This window comes from Phaenicophaeus curvirostris, chromosome 19 (genome assembly GCF_032191515.1).
Source record: "Phaenicophaeus curvirostris isolate KB17595 chromosome 19, BPBGC_Pcur_1.0, whole genome shotgun sequence".
Lineage (NCBI taxonomy): Eukaryota > Metazoa > Chordata > Aves > Cuculiformes > Cuculidae > Phaenicophaeus > Phaenicophaeus curvirostris.
The window spans coordinates 8,641,121-8,658,280 of NC_091410.1; the positions used below are offsets into that span (position 1 = coordinate 8,641,121).

Consider the following 17,160-nt stretch of genomic DNA (forward strand, 5'->3'; position numbering starts at 1 on the left):
GTGGAGTGTGCCTAATCCTCCCCCTGCATGAGAACATGCTGCTGGGAGGAGATGTGTGAGCTTTGAAGAACTGCCTGTTCTTAGGAACGCTCGGATCTGCCTGGCCTGTGCAGCCTCCTGTGCGCCAGCATCTGTGTGCGGGGCACGTGGCGAGGTGGTTTTCTGAGCCAGGACAGCGAGCAGAGGGCCCCCCAAGGCTCCCCAGCCACTGCCCTTCAGCCAACTCCTGCTTTGAGGACACTGGTAATTAAAGCAGGAACCATTTCTTGGCTTTGCTGGTGGGGAGGCTGGAGAGAGTCGCTCGCCCTGCTGAGATGCACATGTTGGAGAGCCCTTTCTAGCTCTCGTGCCTTGGGCTCATCAACAGATACAGCCCGCGCTGCCTTAATTAAACCTGAGCTGCCCCATGCGGAGCTGCCTCGCTGCAGGCTTGGCTGCTGCAGGTCAGGCTCAGCCCTGCACGCAGTTTGAGGTAAAGCAAAGGCTTCTCCATGCAGACCTGTGCTGGCCTGAGGAAACAAACCTATTCCCCTTCTAAACCCGCTATTGGTGCCACCTGCCCGGGTAGGGGCACCTCACCTGTCCCTGGGAACTCCGATAGCCACTTCTTTTACAGCTTTATTTGCGCTCTGAGGAGGTGAAGGGAGATCAAATATTTGTGCTAGTCAGATGCTGAATGAGTTGATCTGCTTCCTCTACAATTTTTGTGGACAGCTGGAGATCAGGACGGAAGATCTCTGCATGCGCACGGCTTATCTGGAGTCCCTTGGTGAGGAAGAGAAGATGCTTTAGGATGCAAGCCTGTATTTCTTCTGTGAATATTGAGGGAGTCTGGATGAGTAACTGACTCACAGATGTCTAAACCTGGGTGAGATGCATTCCCACCTCTGTGTCTGGAGCTTGTGGTCGCTTAGATGCTGCCTTTGGAGTTTGTATTGCAAGGTCTTGGCCCTGGTGACTCAAGGCTTGCAATTTGGGACACTGTTTCTGAGGACAGGGAAAGTGATTTTGTTGGGATTATCCTCCTCACCTCAACTCTCATTCATCTTCCCTTTTGGCTTGTCTTGTTCAGGTAGATTCAGGAGGGGCAATTTCCCTCGTGCTTCCCCAAACCAGCAGGGAGGCTGTTCCTCTGCTTTGGGTCTCGGTCTCTGGCTGTAAACAGGTGTTTTTATTGTCGGTCCTGAGCATCTGAGCCTCCTCAGGGCATCCAGAAGCCTCTTACACCATGGATGATGTGATGGCCAGTGCTAGCAGACAGTGCCTGGGGATGCAGAGGGCACCCGTGAGATTGGGAAGCATCACAATTCCTGTGCAGTTGCCTCTTTTTGTCCTATAAATAGTTCTTCACCCCAGCCACCCTTCCCTTTGTTCGTCTCGATTGACCCCCTCTAATACTCATGTAGACACCTCTTACCAGCCCCTGGCTTTATTTTAAGGCCATATTAATTAAAAGCAAATGAGTGGAATTTCTCTTGACATCCAAATTAATAGCAAATGAGATAATTATGAGCTGCGTCATTAGGGTGATGGAGCAGCTTGTACAGGGCTCAGCCCCCAAAAAAGGTGGCAGATTTGCAGTGTGCACAGAAATCTCTATTTTCTGGAGGCTGGGGCTGTGTCTGAGCGGAGCTGGGGAGGGATGCGTGAGCTCTTAGGAACGTGAGAGTAAAGACCTGATTTCTTTGTGGCTCTTCTAGACCCAGGACCAGCAGAATCTGCCCACGTGGAGGGGGCTAAAGGGGCTGTGGGGTTTGGGAAGACAGAGGCACGCGGCTGTCCCAGGCTCAGGGGCACTGGGTGCGCTGCAACAGAGAATGATGGGCTGGGGGACGCGAGAAGGTGCCTGCTCCATCTCTTGGGCTACTGGCTGGGTTTACTGGGAGCCAAGAGCCATTGCTGCTGGGCAGACACAGCAGCGAGACTCCTCCTGAAGTGCCTGTGTCCAAGGAGGAGGTCAGGGTTGTGAAGCAGGCGGTGAAGCAGGGCTGGCTGCTGTTGTTGGGGTGCAGCACGCTGATGCTCTGCAGGTCTCCGTGCGCACCGGCTTCCATCCACCTTTCTGGAGGCCTGATCAGCTTTGAAAACACAAACTAAAGACCGTCAAAATCAGCCTGTAATTAATTCTTGATTCAGTTCCCAACTCAAGGGCTTGCTGCAGAATGTTTCCTTAGGAACGTGCTTTTTCTTGGACTCGCTGCTTGGCTTGTTGTACCTCTGCCTGCAAACCCCCAGCTGTTCCCACTCCACTGCTGGTGCTCGGGAGTGAGCATATCGATTTTTTTATTTATTTTTTTTTTGGTTTAATGTTAAATTTATTAAGCGCTCCTGGGAACTTCATGTAGGGAAGGCAGGGACTCTGGCCTCACGCCTCACCTGGTGTAGGCGGCTCTGCCGACCAGCAAACATCTCCTGGCTGATGTTTTGGCTGGAGCTGCTTCTCCTGTGTGGAAACAGCTCCTGTTTGCGTGCTGATCGGGAGGATGGGATTAACCAGGGCAGTGGCACGTCTGGAGGGAGGGCTGGATGCCTGCGATGACAGCAAGGGAAGGAGATGAAAGGGAGGAGAGGTGGTGCTGTGAGCCAGCTCTGCTCCTGTGTCATCACTTGAAAGGGAAATGTCCGTCTTCCTCACGAAGAGCATTACTGCCTGCTAATAAAATATCAAACGAATCCTTAAGAGAGTGTTTAGGATCTGAAAGCCTGTGATAAATCTGGTAGCTTTGTATCTTGCTCAAAATGATGGTGGGTAGCAATGTGATTAAAGCTCTCTGATTAACACACAAACCTTGTTTGTAATGAGCAAGATTGGGAGGGTTTGGGAAATCCAGCTGGCATATAACAAGGTTTCTCCAACAAATTACTTGGATATCAATTAGTTTGCTAGGTAAATGTCACCTGGTTTCCCTTTGTTTGCAGTAAACTGTTATCCAATTAATTTGATGTGGTTATTGCTTGTGACTGACACCTCTGTGGCCACTCCAGCCCCTGGGGCAGGCAGGGAAGGGGCAGGCAGAGGCAAGGCTTTATCCCTCTCATGGGGCAGCATCAGGGCCAGGGGAATTTCAGTCCCTTGAGGATAATATTGCAGCTTCTCCTGATGAGCCAAGTGCCCCTCAGCAGACCAGGATGGTCTGCAGAGCCATCCCTGCAGCTGGCCAGAGCCTCCCCTCCTGTCTCCTCTCCTTCCCACTGAAGGCAGATAAATTTCATTTTGCTGAAAATAGCCTCCCCCTGCTGCGCCGTTCTCTGCCTCCTTCCCCAAGAGCTGCCACGCTGCGCTCGGTCCGTGCGGTGACAGTGCCTGGAGCGAGGGAAGCAGGCAGGGGTGCAAAAGCTGCTCCCTGAATTGCAAAAACAGTTGGGTAAAGGAAGGCAGAGCTGCTGCACGAGTGTGTGGTGGGCACTGCCCCCAGCCCAGCGCTCACGAAGTATCTTGGATGTCAGGTGTGTGACAGCTCTGTGAGGAGGGCGAGGTTAAGGAAGGGGTTGAGGCTGCAGCATTAGGGCATCCAGGCACAGCACAAAGGGGCTGTGGGCATATCGGGCTCCAGAGAGTTCTCCTGCTGCTGGAGAGAGCCCAGAGATGAGCCAGGTAGCTCTCATCATCCTCTGGGATGAGCCCCTGGGTCCTGGGGTTGGGCGCACGCAGGCAGCGCTGTGCCAGGGATGCTGGTGCCGGAGGCTCCTCTCCCAAGCCCTGGATTCCTCCACAGAGCTCATGAATATTAATAGCACCAACATATGGGCGATCTAGGGAGGGAGAAGAAAGTGATGCCAATTTTTGAAGCACCACCCATCCAAAATCTAACAGCCACGTCACAAACCAACCTGGTCTCTGGGTGTAGGATGGCGCTGGGTAGCGGGAGGGCTGGAGAGAAAAGAAAGGCTGGTGTGAGTTGGGGCTCTGCTGGGGAGTCAGGGTCCTGCTCTGCTCTTGGGAGGGCATAAATCAACACAACTGTGTCCCCCTGAGGGGTGAGAAGCTGATGGGCAGGAGGATGTGGGGGTGTCTGGGGGGAAGCTGCTGATCCCTGGCTTTCACGAGCTCTGAATCAGCGGCGTGACGGAGCCCTGCATCCCTCCTCTCCCTACCCTGGACTTGTGGGGTGATCCAAGCCCTTGTTCCCCCCTCCTTTGCTCTCTGCCAGTCAGACTGGGGGTGCCCTGTGGCATCTCTGACTTGCATAAGAGCCTCGCCGGGATGATAAATGTTAAAATCTGCTGCAGGCTATCGCTGACCTAATTTCCAGCATCGCTGTGGAGCTTGGCATCTGTTGCTCAGAGCCTGGATACAGATGGGTTGACAGGGAGCTAAGCGTGAGAGAAGGGTGCATGGGGACCCCCAAACTGTGCTGCCTTGGTACCCCCAGCCCCGGGTGGCGCGGGAACCCGCGCCACCCGGGGCTGGGGGTACCAAGGCAGCACAGGATGATTTATGACCTTGCTGCATCCCCATCCCTCCCTGAGATGAGCCTCTTGCTCCCAGAATGGAGCAAACAGGATACTTGGGGTCCAGCTCAGCTTCACTCCCCGCAGATTTCTGCGAAGCAGAAAACAAATGCTAATTACACGGCATAATTAGCGAGATGCTCCATCTATTTTTAATCAGCTTTGGAAGATATGGTCTTCCTTCTGCTCCGTGCTCACCAGCAGCCTCTCCCATGGTGGAGTGGTGCTTAGTCGGGGAGTGTCCGGTGGGAAATGAGTTGCTCTTCCTCTTGGCACCCCCGGCATGGGGCTGGAATCCTTCTGGGGATCCCCAGGCAGAGGAGCATCCCCCAAAACTCCTTGGTGGAGTCTGAGGCTCCCGCTGAGATCCCAGCCTCTCCGTAAGCTATCGGGGATGAATGGAAAGGATGGAGAAAATCAGCTCAGCTCTGTCAAAGTGGTGTTCAGCAGCAGCTGGGAAAATCACAGGAGGAGGAGCCCGGGAAAAGGTTGCAAAAATATGCTAAGAAGGGGAGATGATGGGGCCAGCCCTGCTTTGCCAGCAGCTCCCTGCCCTTGGAGAGGCGGGGACAGAGTCTCCCTCCTGCTGGGGGATGCCTGGTGCCAACCCTGGCTGGGGAAGGGTCTCTTTGGAGCGCTGCAGGGTGCAAAAAGCAAACTTTGCTCGGAAACATTTATCAAGAGAGATGCAAAGTACTGTTTAAAGTGGATAGTGTGCCTGCTGCAGCACAGAGGGCTCCTGGTCCTGCAGGTGGTGGCACCAGTGGGGTTGTGACATACACGGATGAGAGCAATTTGTAATAGGGGGAATGTCTGCAGGACCCTCCCAGGAGAGCAAAGCTCTACTCCTGCAGCTGGCAGCAAGGGAGGAGGCAACTTGCGAAGATCCGGAATTATCAGGATTCTTCTAGAACTGCTTTAAAACTAACCCTTGGGGTGGGATGCAGCGGGTTAATACATCATTTAAATGAATGCAAGGCTGCACAGAAACAGGCTGATGGCTGGGAGGTGAACCTGGGTCTCTTTGGGGCCCTGGGGTAGGTGCAAGCAGGATTTGGACCACCAGCAATCTGTTGAACCCGCCTTGGACAAGGATGGTCTAGGTTACTTGGTGGGAGCTGTTTCCCTGCGTGTGTGCTGCCCCAGGAGCCAGCGAGATGAGTCCAACCATTCCCATCAATCACTAACCCATGTCCCTCAGCACCTCATCCACCCGTCCCTTAAACCCCTCCAGGGAAAGTGACTCAACCCCCTCCCTGGGCAGCCTCTGCCAGTGCCCAATGACCCTTTCTGTGAAAAATTTTTTCTTAATGTCCAGCCTGAACCTCCCCTGGCGGAGCTTGAGGCCATTCCCTCTCGTCCTGTCCCCTGTCACTTGGGAGAAGAGCCCAGCACCCTCCTCTCCACAACCTCCTTTCAGGTAGTTGCAGAGAGCAATGAGGTCTCCCCTCAGCCTCCTCTTCTCCAGACTAAACTTCTCCTTAGTGTGGATGTGGCTTTGCCACTTTTCTTGCTCAGCTCCTGCAGCCTCCAGGTGAACCAGCTGCCAGCACAGGGGGGAGAATCCCTGGTGTCTGAGCTGCTGGAGATGGTCTGTTTGGCGAGTGGTGCCAGTGTGTCCCTGTTTCAATCACCCTGTGCAAGCAGCCTTCCCTGACCTCCTCGCTCTGTCCTTGCCTGTTCCACCTCCGCTGGCCACGCGCTCAGAGCTGCCGGGGTCACGGCTGCCTCTCCTCTGCTGCTCAAAATAATTTCCCTCCTGAGCTGTACCGAGCGCTGCCGCTAAACCATTACCATAGGACAACACCACTGCCCTTTCCTGCTATTTACCCACCAGGCATCTCCCCAGCACCATCAGCTGAGCTGCACCACAGGGACAGCCTGATCCACCTCCCAGCAGGATGAAGGCGATGGGCTCGGAGCCCCTGACTGGGATGGTCCCAGCGCTCTCTGTGTGATGTTCACGCAGCAGAACCTCCCCACGCATCCCCCTCCCTCACCCTGACGTGGTCTGTGCTTGTCACTGTCTCATCCCTGCATTGCTGGAAGAGGCTCTGCTGGGCCTTGCAAAGATGGAAAGTGGCAGCACTGGGGATTTTGGGTTTGCTTGTGACCTGGTTTACAGGGAATGCTGGCGCATAGTGAGGTGCATGGGATTGGAGGGCCGGTGGGACTGTGCCTTGGGACCAGCTGGTGCATCTCAGGCTGATGTGTCCAAAGCTAAAGGGGGGTCTATGGGCTGGAGGTGTGTTGCAGGACCTCTGCATGGCTCTCTGCCTCTTGCCAAGGCTCCTCAACACCCTACAGATTAGAATAAATCCTGCAGCCACCAAGAGCCTAATTAAACTGCTGAATCTGGGTTATCAAAGGGAGCCTTTTCCATTGACTCGCCTCCCGTAAGCCCTGCTGGACCCCCAGGGGCCGGGGAGCAGAGCGAGCTCCTGCTCCTCTTCTCCCTTGCTTCTACCGACCCAGTTTCCCTGCGAGGAGACTGAAAAGGGGCTGGTTCTCATCAGACACCCGCCACTCCAGGCTTCTGCTGCTCTTCCCTTAACCATGGGCTGAGCGGTGTGAAACGGTGTTTGCTCTTCCAGTGCCAGCTGGGTGAAGGCAGCAGCATCCTGGGGAAGGGGTGTCCTGCGCTGTCCTGCTGGGGTGGACGGTGTTTGGTGTGATATCCCCATCTGCGTTGTGCCAGCTGTGGCTACAACAGCACAGGGATCAGCAGGAGCTCGCAGCCCAAGCGTTTGGAGACCCTGGAGAGGTTTTGCAGCCTTGCTGAGGTCTGAGCTGCTGTGGTTGTGCCATGTGCCGTGGCTGGCTCGCTCAAGAGATCTCAGAGCTGTTGTCTTAGGGGAGGTTTTTCATGTTACAGATGCATTACTTCTGCTGTAGGAACAGTCTCTGTGAGGTTCTGGAAAAAGATGATGTCTGGCCAGAGGCTTGTCTCACTGTGCTAAACAGATTTTTGGTTCCTCCAGCCTCGCGGTGCAGGGAGGACAGGCTGGGGCTGTGCTCTCTGCGTGCCCACAGGCACCACCCAGAGCATCTCTGGCTCTGCTTCAGCAGAGCCCTGGCCAGGTCTGGTTGGCTTTCCCGGGTGCAGGAAGGGCTTGAGGAAGCCCCTTCCTCAGCGGTGCCTGGGAAGGCTGCCTGGGCAGTGCCCCAGCCACGCTGCGGAGGTGTGGGGGGATGATGCTCTGCCAGCGAAGGCTCCTGAGCAGTGTCTGGGGGACACAGTCACAGCCATGACTCATGCCTGTGACCGGAACGGTCTGTCAGCCTTGACTTTGTGCCCAGGGTCGTGTCCAGCCGCCTGCGGTGACCCAGCTGGTCCCTGTGCTCCTACAGCCGTGGCAGAGCTTGGCCATGATACCCACTAGCCCTGCGTGTCCTGTGACACCCGTGACCTGGCCCTTCTCCTGCCCCTCCTGCAGGGGAGACTGATGCTTTCCCTCCCCACTTTGGGAAATCCTCCCAGCGCTGCTCTGAAATGCAGCGTTTGGCTGCCTGCCTCCCAGTGCTCTTCCTCCTCTCATGCCTCGCCACGCAGCCTGTGAGCAGCTTGCTTGGAGCTGTGTCCCTGGGGGAGCTCAGACCCATGTTTGGCAGCCCCCACAGCAGCAGGGAGCCTCTGTGAGCAGCCACAGCGATGCTCCGTGCCAGCTGAGCTCCTGGCCCTGGGCTCTCTGCTTAGAGCCTTTACAAGCAGGTTGGGGCTGCAGAGCTGCTGCCTGAGTCCCCTCAAGTCCTGCTGGGCTCCCTGGCGTTGGGAAGGATGATGCTAATGCTCCAAACCCCATCCAGGAATCATGCTGGGAAGGACAAGGATGCTGCAGCCTGTACAACTCCCTCTGCCCATCAGCCTCAATTCTTGCGAAATGAAGACAAAGAGTGATTTCTCTAGGCTTGTGCCAATGCTTCTGTCATTGCCCTGTCACAGCCTTGCCCCTGGCTCGGAGATGAGCTCCCCTCGCTGCTCCTGGGGGCTCAGCCAGCTGCACACCAGCTCCCTGCCCTACGTTTCGTGCATATTTTATCCGGGTCTCCTGAAGCCACGTGCTCCCCGCACGCTGGTGCAGGCTAGGCACACAGCATGACACACTCGCTACTAATTAATCTAACTGCGTGTTATTAAGTGCCTAGCGTGCCTCTGGCACTGCGTAATAATGATGCTCTGGGATGTTTCTAGACCCAAGGCTGCAAACAACCCTGCTTGCAAGCAGCCGTTCCCCTCGGTGCTCCCGCATCCTCCCACGCGGGGCAGGGATGCAGGAGAGGCCATCTCGGGCCACGCTGTCTCTCTGGTTTTCATGGGTTTTCCGCTATAAAATGCAGCCGTTTTAATTTTTCATCTAGCCCATCACCTCCTCTCACCTCTTGAAAGCCCTCGGTGGAGCCGACCTGTGCTCAAGGAGTGAGGAGAAAAGGATGGGCAAGGGGGTGCGAAATGCCTGCGTGCGAGAGTGGTTTCTCTTCCATGTGAGTTGCCACTGAGAAGTCGGCTCAGAGCTGTAAATCCGAGCTGTATCCTGCCCTTAAGAACTCTCCCTCGCCCCCGCCAATATTTGAGCCATCTCCTGAGTCGTGGGGCCTGTCCTCACGCAGCCCAAGATCTCCATCTGCTCCGCCGCTCTAAAAGCCTCCTGGATTTAGTGTGTTCGGTGCTGGCGTGGGTAACGCTCTCCCTCATCCCTGTGCTTGCTGGGGATGCTTGGCTGGCTGTCCCCTGCAGCCCTGAGGCAGAGCTGGTGCCACTAAACAGCTTTTGGCTCAAACCAGCAGGTTCTGGTTACAGGGTGAGGTGTCGGTATCGGTGCATCTGACTGATGTGCCTGTGCTGTTCATCTCCTCTCGCAGGATCCTCCCTCCCTGCTGTGGGAGCTGGAATTGCTGCAGCAGTGGCAGCACCGGGACATGCAGATTGCAGGCCGGGAACTGCTGCTGTGTGCTCAGCTTCCCTGGGCAGGGATGGCCCTGGAGCTGCTCTGCCCTTCTTCTCCTTGCCCAAAAAGGCTGTATGCGTGAGGGCAGGCATGGAAGCTGGTGGTTGGGTGTCTGGGTGGGGCTGAGTGGCAGGTTCATAGAACCATAGAATCACCAGGTTGAAAAAGACCCACCGGATCATCGAGTCCAACCATTCCCATCAGTCACTAAACCATGTCCCTCAGCACCTCATCCACCCGTCCCTTAAAACCCCTCCAGGGAAGGTGACTCAACCCCCTCCCTGGGCAGCCTCTGCCAGTGTCCAATGACCCTTTCTGTGAAAAATTTTTTCCTGATGTCCAGCCTGACCCTCCCCTGGTGGAGCTTGAGGCCATTCCCTCTCGTCCTGTCCCCTGTCCCTTGGGAGAAGAGCCCAGCTCCCTCCTCTCCACAACCTCCTCTCAGGGACTTGGAGAGAGCAATGAGGTCTCCCCTCAGCCTCCTCTTCTCCAGGCTAAACACTCCCAGCTCTCTCAGCCGCTCCTCATAAGGCCTGTTCTCCAGCCCCCTCACCAGCTTTGTTGCTCTTCTCTGGATTCGCTCCAGAGCCTCAACATCCTTCTTGTGGTGAGGGGCCCAGAACTGAACCCAGGATTCAGTTAAGGGTCTGCTGGCAGCCTTGGGGAAAGCCTGGGAGATGATGATGAGCAGAGAGGCTTGTTGCTCTTCTCTTGATGCAGAAATCTCACCTCTTCCAACTCTAACCTACTCAACCATCACCCACATCCCACCAATGCTCTTGCCCGCAGCCTCCCACCTGCTCTGGCCCTGCCGTGCTTCCCACCCTGGGGAGCGAGACAGCTCCACTTCAATCACTGCAATGTTTTCCAGCTACCAGCAGGAAAAAAAAATATGCCTGTTAGTGTATTTTTTTTTTTTGTATTGCAGTTTAAACGGTTAGTGCAGCACAAGCCTTCAGCTGAGGGTATCGTTTCCCTCTCCTGCGATAGTGGGTGGGCCCTGTAGATTTATTTTGGTGCCCGGGATGGCTGAGTGGAGCTGAGATGATGGTTGTTGTCCCCGCGGGCAGGGCACCGCTCCGTGCTGGGTGGGCTGGCGGTGCCTGAGAACAATACAGGAGCTGCCACCCGTTCCCTGGGTAAAAATAGCATTCCCCTTGCAAAGATGTAGGCTGTTCCCAGTGACACGAAACCAAACAGCCTGTCCTTGGAGCAGCTGGTTTTCAGGGACAGGGGGGAAGAGAATGGATTCTGCGTGACCAGAGAGGGCTGAGCTCTGCTCCAAGGGCTGGGAGGAGAGCTGCCCAGGGAAGAGGGGGGCTGTGCAGAGAAGGATTTCTGGCTGGAGCTCTGCAATGTTGATGCTTTTGTAAGGTGCTCCAGCTCGTGATCTAAGTCTCTTCTGCACCTGGGAGGGATCTGGGTGATCAGGGAGGGGAGAACTTGGTTGCACTGTTCTCTTCTACAGCCTTTCCGTGTTCTCTGGCGTCGTGGCCCTGCTTTTATTCCTTTGTTTGCTCCCCACCCTGCCCACCTACAAGCCTTGGCTGAGGCTCCCTTGGCAGCCCATCTGTGCCTTCTCTCTAATCACCTGCAAGAGTGACTGATGAGTGGCACGTTACACTCTCAGCCTGTCCTCTGGGGGCTCAGTGAATTGCCCTAAAACGTTTTTGATGTATCCTTTTACCTCTTGCCCCAGCAGGATTCCCAGTGCTGACTGTCCCCCGCCAATGGTACCTGGTGCTTGTAATTCTGTTTCTGGAAGGGAAGATGTGCCAGGTCCCCAGAAGCTTGGCTTGTGGCATCCTCCCTCTTCCCTATACGCTGTTGGCTGTGTCGTGGTGGTTATGGCTTGGGACATCCTGAAAAGGAGCTGGAGCAGTCACAGGAGCAGAACCTCCTTTGGAAAAAGAGGCTTTATGGGAGTGGCTGTTCCCTGGCACCCCGAGGTACAGGAGGTGGCTGGTCAGGGATGCCACGGGCAGAGGCTGTAGATATTGCTTGGGAAGATGCAGCACGAGCTGCTGCTGGTCCTTGTTGGAACCCAGGAGCTCAGACTCCCTGGCCATGAGCAGAGCAGCAGCAAGAGCTCTGGGGCTCTGCTAGGTTACGCTGGCTGTGTCACCGTGTCCTTGTTCTTATAGAGGTAGGAAAGAGAGTGTTGGCACCCCTGAAGGCTGTGGGGTGCCTGGGGCAGCAGTATTGAGCCAGACCCACACAGCTCCACTGCCCAGCTGCAGTGGGATGGGGGAGTTACAGGGTGTGGGGGTGTGTTTGGAGGAGGAATTGTTTCTGGCTGGCTATAAGGACTAAATGATTTTCCTGCTTGCATCTTTGATGCTAAAAGCAATTTATCTGGCAAGTCTGTTCCGCCGCAGATGCAGAACGAAGGGGAATGTGTAGCAATGACTTAGAACAGTGTAAGCCACCCTGCGTGTGCTGCTCTGTCCCCACACCTGTGGTCTCCAGCCACAACACCTATCGAGCCAGGTGCTCTAGCATTTCCCCTGCTGGAGATTTGCCTTCCAGGAACTGCAGTTGGAGCCCAGCCTGGCTCCCTAAAGGAGAAGCAAAACACCCCAAGCCTGGCTGCTGCTCAGAGGGAGGGAGCAGGAGCCACACGGTGCTGTCTGCACTGGGAACATGAGCTGCAGAGAGCTGACAGGCATCAGGCACTGGGGGCTGTCACTGTCCCCACCAGCACCAGCCAGAGCAAGCTGAGCTTCCAGCTTGCATCTTGGGGGGGGAAAAAAAATAAATATCAGTTTGTAGGATGGTGTTGCATAAACCAAGGAAAGATGTGGTCTGATAGCATAGGAGAAAGAGAACCTTGCAGGTATGGTTGAGGCTCAGGGGCTGCCTGAGCAGTCTCCAGGGGGAATGAGGCAGAAATTCCTGCTCTATGCAGGCAAAACCTTCCTCAGGATTAAGATTAGCTCCCAAGCTCTGGCAGCTCAGACAACTGACACCTCTCAGAGAACCTGCTGTCTTTCTTCACTCTTTATTGTGTAAAAATAAAGTCAACAATTCATGTAATCTTGGCAATAAAATGGAAAAAGCATGAGTATCAGTAGAAACAGTGCATTTTCCGAACTGCTGCTGCGGATGCTTAGAATATCGTAACCCATTCAAAACCCGAAGGAGACAGAGAGCAGGTCATAGGAAAAATGTACAGCTTTGGTTAGCAAAATAATGACAAATTAAGATACATTTATTCTCTCCCCTACTGTACAGTATATACATTGTGTTGACATCACACCCTTTATTTTTGGCAAACCCGACGCACCTGGGACTGGAGGTGAAACCTTTTCGGTGGTCTTGTTCTTCTCAGCAGGTTGCGCTTGTCGCTTCGCTGATGCAAACAGGTTCTTTGGAGGAACTGAAATTAACTCACGCTGGGGTTTATTTTCCTTTTTTTTTTTTTAAAAAGAGCACAGTTGAAAATCTGCTGCCCTGAGCCACAGTTGGGGAGGAAGAAGATCTCTCGATCCAGGGTGGTTGCTGCTCTTCAGCTGGGTGCTGGCTCTTCTCCGTGGTGGTGGCTTGGCCAGCTCTGTGCTCGTGGCCACGGGTGACCTTGGCTTTGCCCGGCTCTGTACGGACCCCTCCACTTCGCACGTCTTTGCCACATCACTGGGGTTGGTCAGGGAGGCTTTGGAGCCTGTGAATTCTCTGCCTCGTCCTCCACTGCCACTTGGGGCAGGAGGGGGCGGGCTGGGGGGTGATTTCTGCAATCTGTAGTATAAACCAGGAGTTTAGAAAAGGAAACCATACAAAATGCATCTATTATTTCAAAATACGCTTCTTTATCTCTTTTTTTTTTTCCTGCAGAATTTCAAAGTACTTTTTTTTTTTTTCTCAGGGAGCACTGCTTAATTCTATATTTTTATCTTCATAAAAATACCCTTTTTTTAATTGGTAATAAACTTCTCTTTACAGTAAGAGAAACAACATAGTGTATTATCAAAAGCAGAAAGGCTTCAGACTCTTCAGTGGTAGCTAAACTTCCAGGGGATGGTAAAGGCTATTTTCCACCAGCTACGGCGCGTAGGAGGCCTCGGGGAGGGGGGGCTGCAGGCAGGGGGGCAGCAGGGACGTACCCGAGTGCAGCAGGTCGGGGAGCAGGGCTGGTGGGGGTCCCGCTCCGCTGCCCCACTGCCCACAGCAGCCCGGGGCTATGGCTCTGGAGCAGGGGAAGGCAAAAGGGGGGTCCTTTACCTGGGGAGGTGGAAACGGGGTGTTCCCTCCCTCCTCAGAGCCCTAGGAAATGGGGGCGAGGGGGTGTTGCAACCCTCCTCTGGCTCCGGGAGCATCACCCTCCTAGGGGGGCTTCAAGCTGGAGGGAGAGGAGCCAGAAAGGGGGCTCCAGACCAGGTCCCGCAGCCGTTTAAGGCGCTGGTGCCTGGAGAAAGTGGGGCCACCCCGGCGGGGGAAGGCAGTGGCGAAGCAGGGGGGTGGCGGGACGGGGCGCAGCCGCGCCAGGCCAAGGCACGCAGGCGTTGAAGGACGTTGGCAAGACAGAAACCAGAGGGTCTGGGGGTCGGGCATCCCCACTCCTTAGGACAAGAGGGGTGGCTTCGTTCTCAGTTGGTTTTGCACAAAAAAAAAAAGAAAAAAAAAAAAGGGGGGGGGTGTAAAAAGATCCCGATGAGGAGGTTTCTCTCGCTTGTCCATGACCCTAGTTGAGCTGGCGACAGGCCTCAAAAGTCCACTTGGTGGCCCCGCCATAGATGTCGATGTTGGCTTCAGCCCAGGCGATGACGTTGCCGGCGAGTGCCCGGGTGCTGCAGGTGGCCAGGCTGTACACCTCGCCGGGGCTCAGCTTCCTATCCCACATGTTGAAGTGGGCCAGTTCCCCCACGAAGGCCTGCGTGGCATCGAATCCGCCGCCCAGCGTGTCCTGTGGAGGAGCCGTTGTCATAAGGGGTACACATCTAGGCAGCCCCATCCCACCCCAGGAGCATCCAGCCCCTCGGGTGCACCTAGCAGAGCAGGAACCCCCATCCCTGCCAGCCCCCCAATCTCCCTGCCAGCCCCCCCAGTCCCTTTTACCTGCTCCTGACCCAGGACCAGGACGCCCTGGGGCTTGATGGGGTGGTAGGGTGCCAAGTTCTCGCCGTTGCCGGTTTGTGTGCCGTCCTGGTAGGCTTCCCACACGCCATCCCGTGTGGTCCAGGTGACACAGATATGGTGCCACTTGCCGTCGTTGATGACAAATGGCAGTTTGGCCACCTGCAAACAGCAGGGCAGGGTGATGGGCAAGAGGGTCCCCTGTGCTGATCCCAGCCAGGTGCCCTCCCCACTCCCCAGGGCCATACCTTGTCATTGATGAGGATCTCCATGGGGTTGTTGCCCCACTCGATCAACACCAGCTCGTTAGCCTGCCCGGGCACGGCGTAAGAGAAGGGGGTGCCCATGCCAGGGGAGGCGCTGGACTTGATCCACATGCAGACGCTGAAGGCGTACATCTCCGGCAGGCTCTTCTTCACCTTGGCGTACATGTAGTTAGTGCGCAGCGGGAAGGTGAGCTGGAACCTGTCCGGGGGCCGGTTGTCCTTCTGGCCTGTGGGGGTGGAGGCGCAGCGGGCTCCGGTTAGAACCCCACTCTATCCACTTTGGGGGTTCACCCCCCTCCCCACCCCATTATATAACGAGCCTTGAGATGGCAGCAAGCAGCAAATCCCTCCGGCACCGCACAGCTCTCTAATCCCCGGGACGGGGCAGTGCCCAGAGCATCCCTGGCTCCTACTGTGGAGCCTGGGGGCACCACCTGGCTAAAAGGTGGGGGGAAAGGGACCATTCTAAAGGTGGGAAACAGGAGAGGCTCAGCAGAGCTGCCTGCAGGACCGGGACAGAGCAGCTCAGCATCCCACTCAGCTCAGCATCCCGCTTGGTCCCAAGGAAGCGGGCACTGGGATGGCAGCACGGGGCTCGGCTCTAATGTCCTACGGGCAGCGGGGCTGGGGAGCAACCAGTACCTTTCTCCAGGTCGCTGATGCGCTGGTGCAGTGACGTGAGGGTGCTCTCGATCTTGCCGCGCTCCTCGGACTCGTTCTTGGGGTTGTACTTGCCCTCTTCCAAGCTGTTCACCCGGGACAGCACCTGCTTCTCCAGGTCGTCGATTTTGTTCTGCAGGATGTCCTTCAGGTTGTTGGTCTGGCTGGAGGAGTTCATCCTGCTGAATTGCTGCAAAGGGGGGGGGGCGAGTGGAACAACGAGCTGGCACCGCTGTGCCCGGGAGAGCTCTGTGCCCCACTCCGGGCAGCGCTCCCCGCTTCTCCCGGTTCTCCCAGCTCCACTATGGGCAGCGGCTCCCGGTGCCTCTCGGGGCTCAGCGGCTCCTGCTTCTCCCGACTATCCTGGTCTCCCCGGTGCCTCTCGGGGCTCCGGGCAGCGGCTCCCGGTTCTCCCGGTGCCTCCCGGGGCTCAGCGGCTCCCGGTGCCTCTTGGCTATCCCGGTTCTCCGGGCAGCGGCTCCCGGATCTCCCCGCTATCCCGGTGCCTCTCGGGGCTCAGCGGCTCCCGGTGCCTCCCGGTTCTCCGGGCAGCGGCTCCCGGTGCCTCCCGGTGCCTCTTAGGGCTCAGCAGCTCCTGCTTCTCCCGGCTACCCCACTGCCTCTCGGGGCTCAGCGGCTCCCGGCTATCCCGGTTCTCCCGGCTGCGCTCCGGGCAGCGGCTCCCGGTGCCTCTCAGGGCTCAGCGGCTCCCGGTTCTCCCGGTGCCTCTCAGGGCTATCCCGGTGCCTCTCAGGGCTCAGCGGCTCCCGGTTCTCCCGGTGCCTCTCGGGGCTCGCTCAGCGGCTCCCGGCTATCCCGGTGCCCTCTTAGTAGGGTTCAGTGGCTCCCGGTTCTCCCGGCTATCCCGGTGCCTCATAGGGCTCAGCGGCTCCCGGTGCTTCTCGGGGCTCGCTCAGCGGCTCCCGGTTCTCCCGGTGCCTCTTAGGGCTCAGCGGCTCCCGCTTCTCCCGGCTATCCCGGTTCTCCCGGTGCCCCTTGGGGGGCTCAGCGGCTCCCAGCTATCCCGGTTCTCCCGGCTGCGCTCCGGGCAGCGGCTCCCGGTGCCTCTCGGGGCTCGCTCAGCTTCTCCCGGCTATCCCCCTTCTCCCGGTGCCTCTCGGGGCTCGCTCAGCGGCTCCCGGTTCTCCCGGTGCCTCTCGGGGGGCTCAGCGGCTCCCGGCTATCCCGGTTCTCCCGGCTGCGCTCCGAGAAGAGGCTCCCGGTGCCTCTCGGGGCTGAGCGGCTCCCGTTTCTCCGGGCTCGCGGGGCCGCAGCGCGTACCTCCAGGTTCTCCAGCCTGGTTTTGAGGGACTGCAGCGTCTGCCCCAGCTGGCTGAGGGTCTCTGCGGCGGGGGCCCGGGACAGGTCCCCCATGGTGTTCTTGGCGAAGCCGCCCTTCCTGCCCGCCCCGCCGCCCTTGGAGTCGCCGGGCTCCAAGACGCTCTGGCTCTCGCAGCGTCCCAGCTTGGCCGTCAGCTCGCGGATGGTGTCCTTCTGGTTCACGATGGTTTCCTTCTGCTGCAGCACCGTCTCCCGCAGCTGCAGCACCGTGCTCCGCAGCTCCTCGGCGGAGCCGCCGCCGCCGGGGGCCGAGGCGGCGCACACGTCCCCGTCGAGCGGCACCGAGGTGCAGACGAAGCGCGTCTGGCCGAAGCCCTGGCCCTGCCCGCGGCCGCGCAGGCAAAGCAGAGCCAGCAGCAGCGCCGGCAGGACGAGGCGCGGCCCCGCGGCCATCGCTGCGCTGCCGGGATGCGGCCCCCGAGCCC

At 57.2% G+C, this 17,160-nt stretch overlaps 1 protein-coding gene across 1 annotated transcript; it reads right to left on the bottom strand.

Moving 5' to 3' along the window:
• Nucleotides 1-13,483: 13,483 nt before the first annotated feature.
• On the bottom strand, nucleotides 13,484-17,160 carry NPTX1 (neuronal pentraxin 1). Its single transcript, XM_069872560.1, has 5 exons — nucleotides 16,676-17,160; nucleotides 15,377-15,584; nucleotides 14,717-14,961; nucleotides 14,451-14,630; nucleotides 13,484-14,298 (listed from the first exon to the last, which is right to left on the bottom strand). Exons 1-5 carry the CDS (start codon nucleotides 17,126-17,128, stop codon nucleotides 14,077-14,079), a joined length of 1,308 nt encoding a protein of 435 aa, XP_069728661.1. The 5' UTR covers nucleotides 17,129-17,160; the 3' UTR covers nucleotides 13,484-14,076.

Excerpts from the sequence above, each read along its gene's own strand:
- NPTX1 (XM_069872560.1), bottom strand. The coding sequence starts at position 17,128 with ATGGCCGCGGGGCCGCGCCTCGTCCTGCCGGCGCTGCTGCTGGCTCTG. Across the intron at positions 14,631-14,716 it reads AGATCCTCATCAATGACAAG|GTGGCCAAACTGCCATTTGT; the intron begins GTATGGCCCTGG and ends TGCTGTTTGCAG. Across the intron at positions 14,299-14,450 it reads TGGTCCTGGGTCAGGAGCAG|GACACGCTGGGCGGCGGATT; the intron begins GTAAAAGGGACT and ends GCTCCTCCACAG.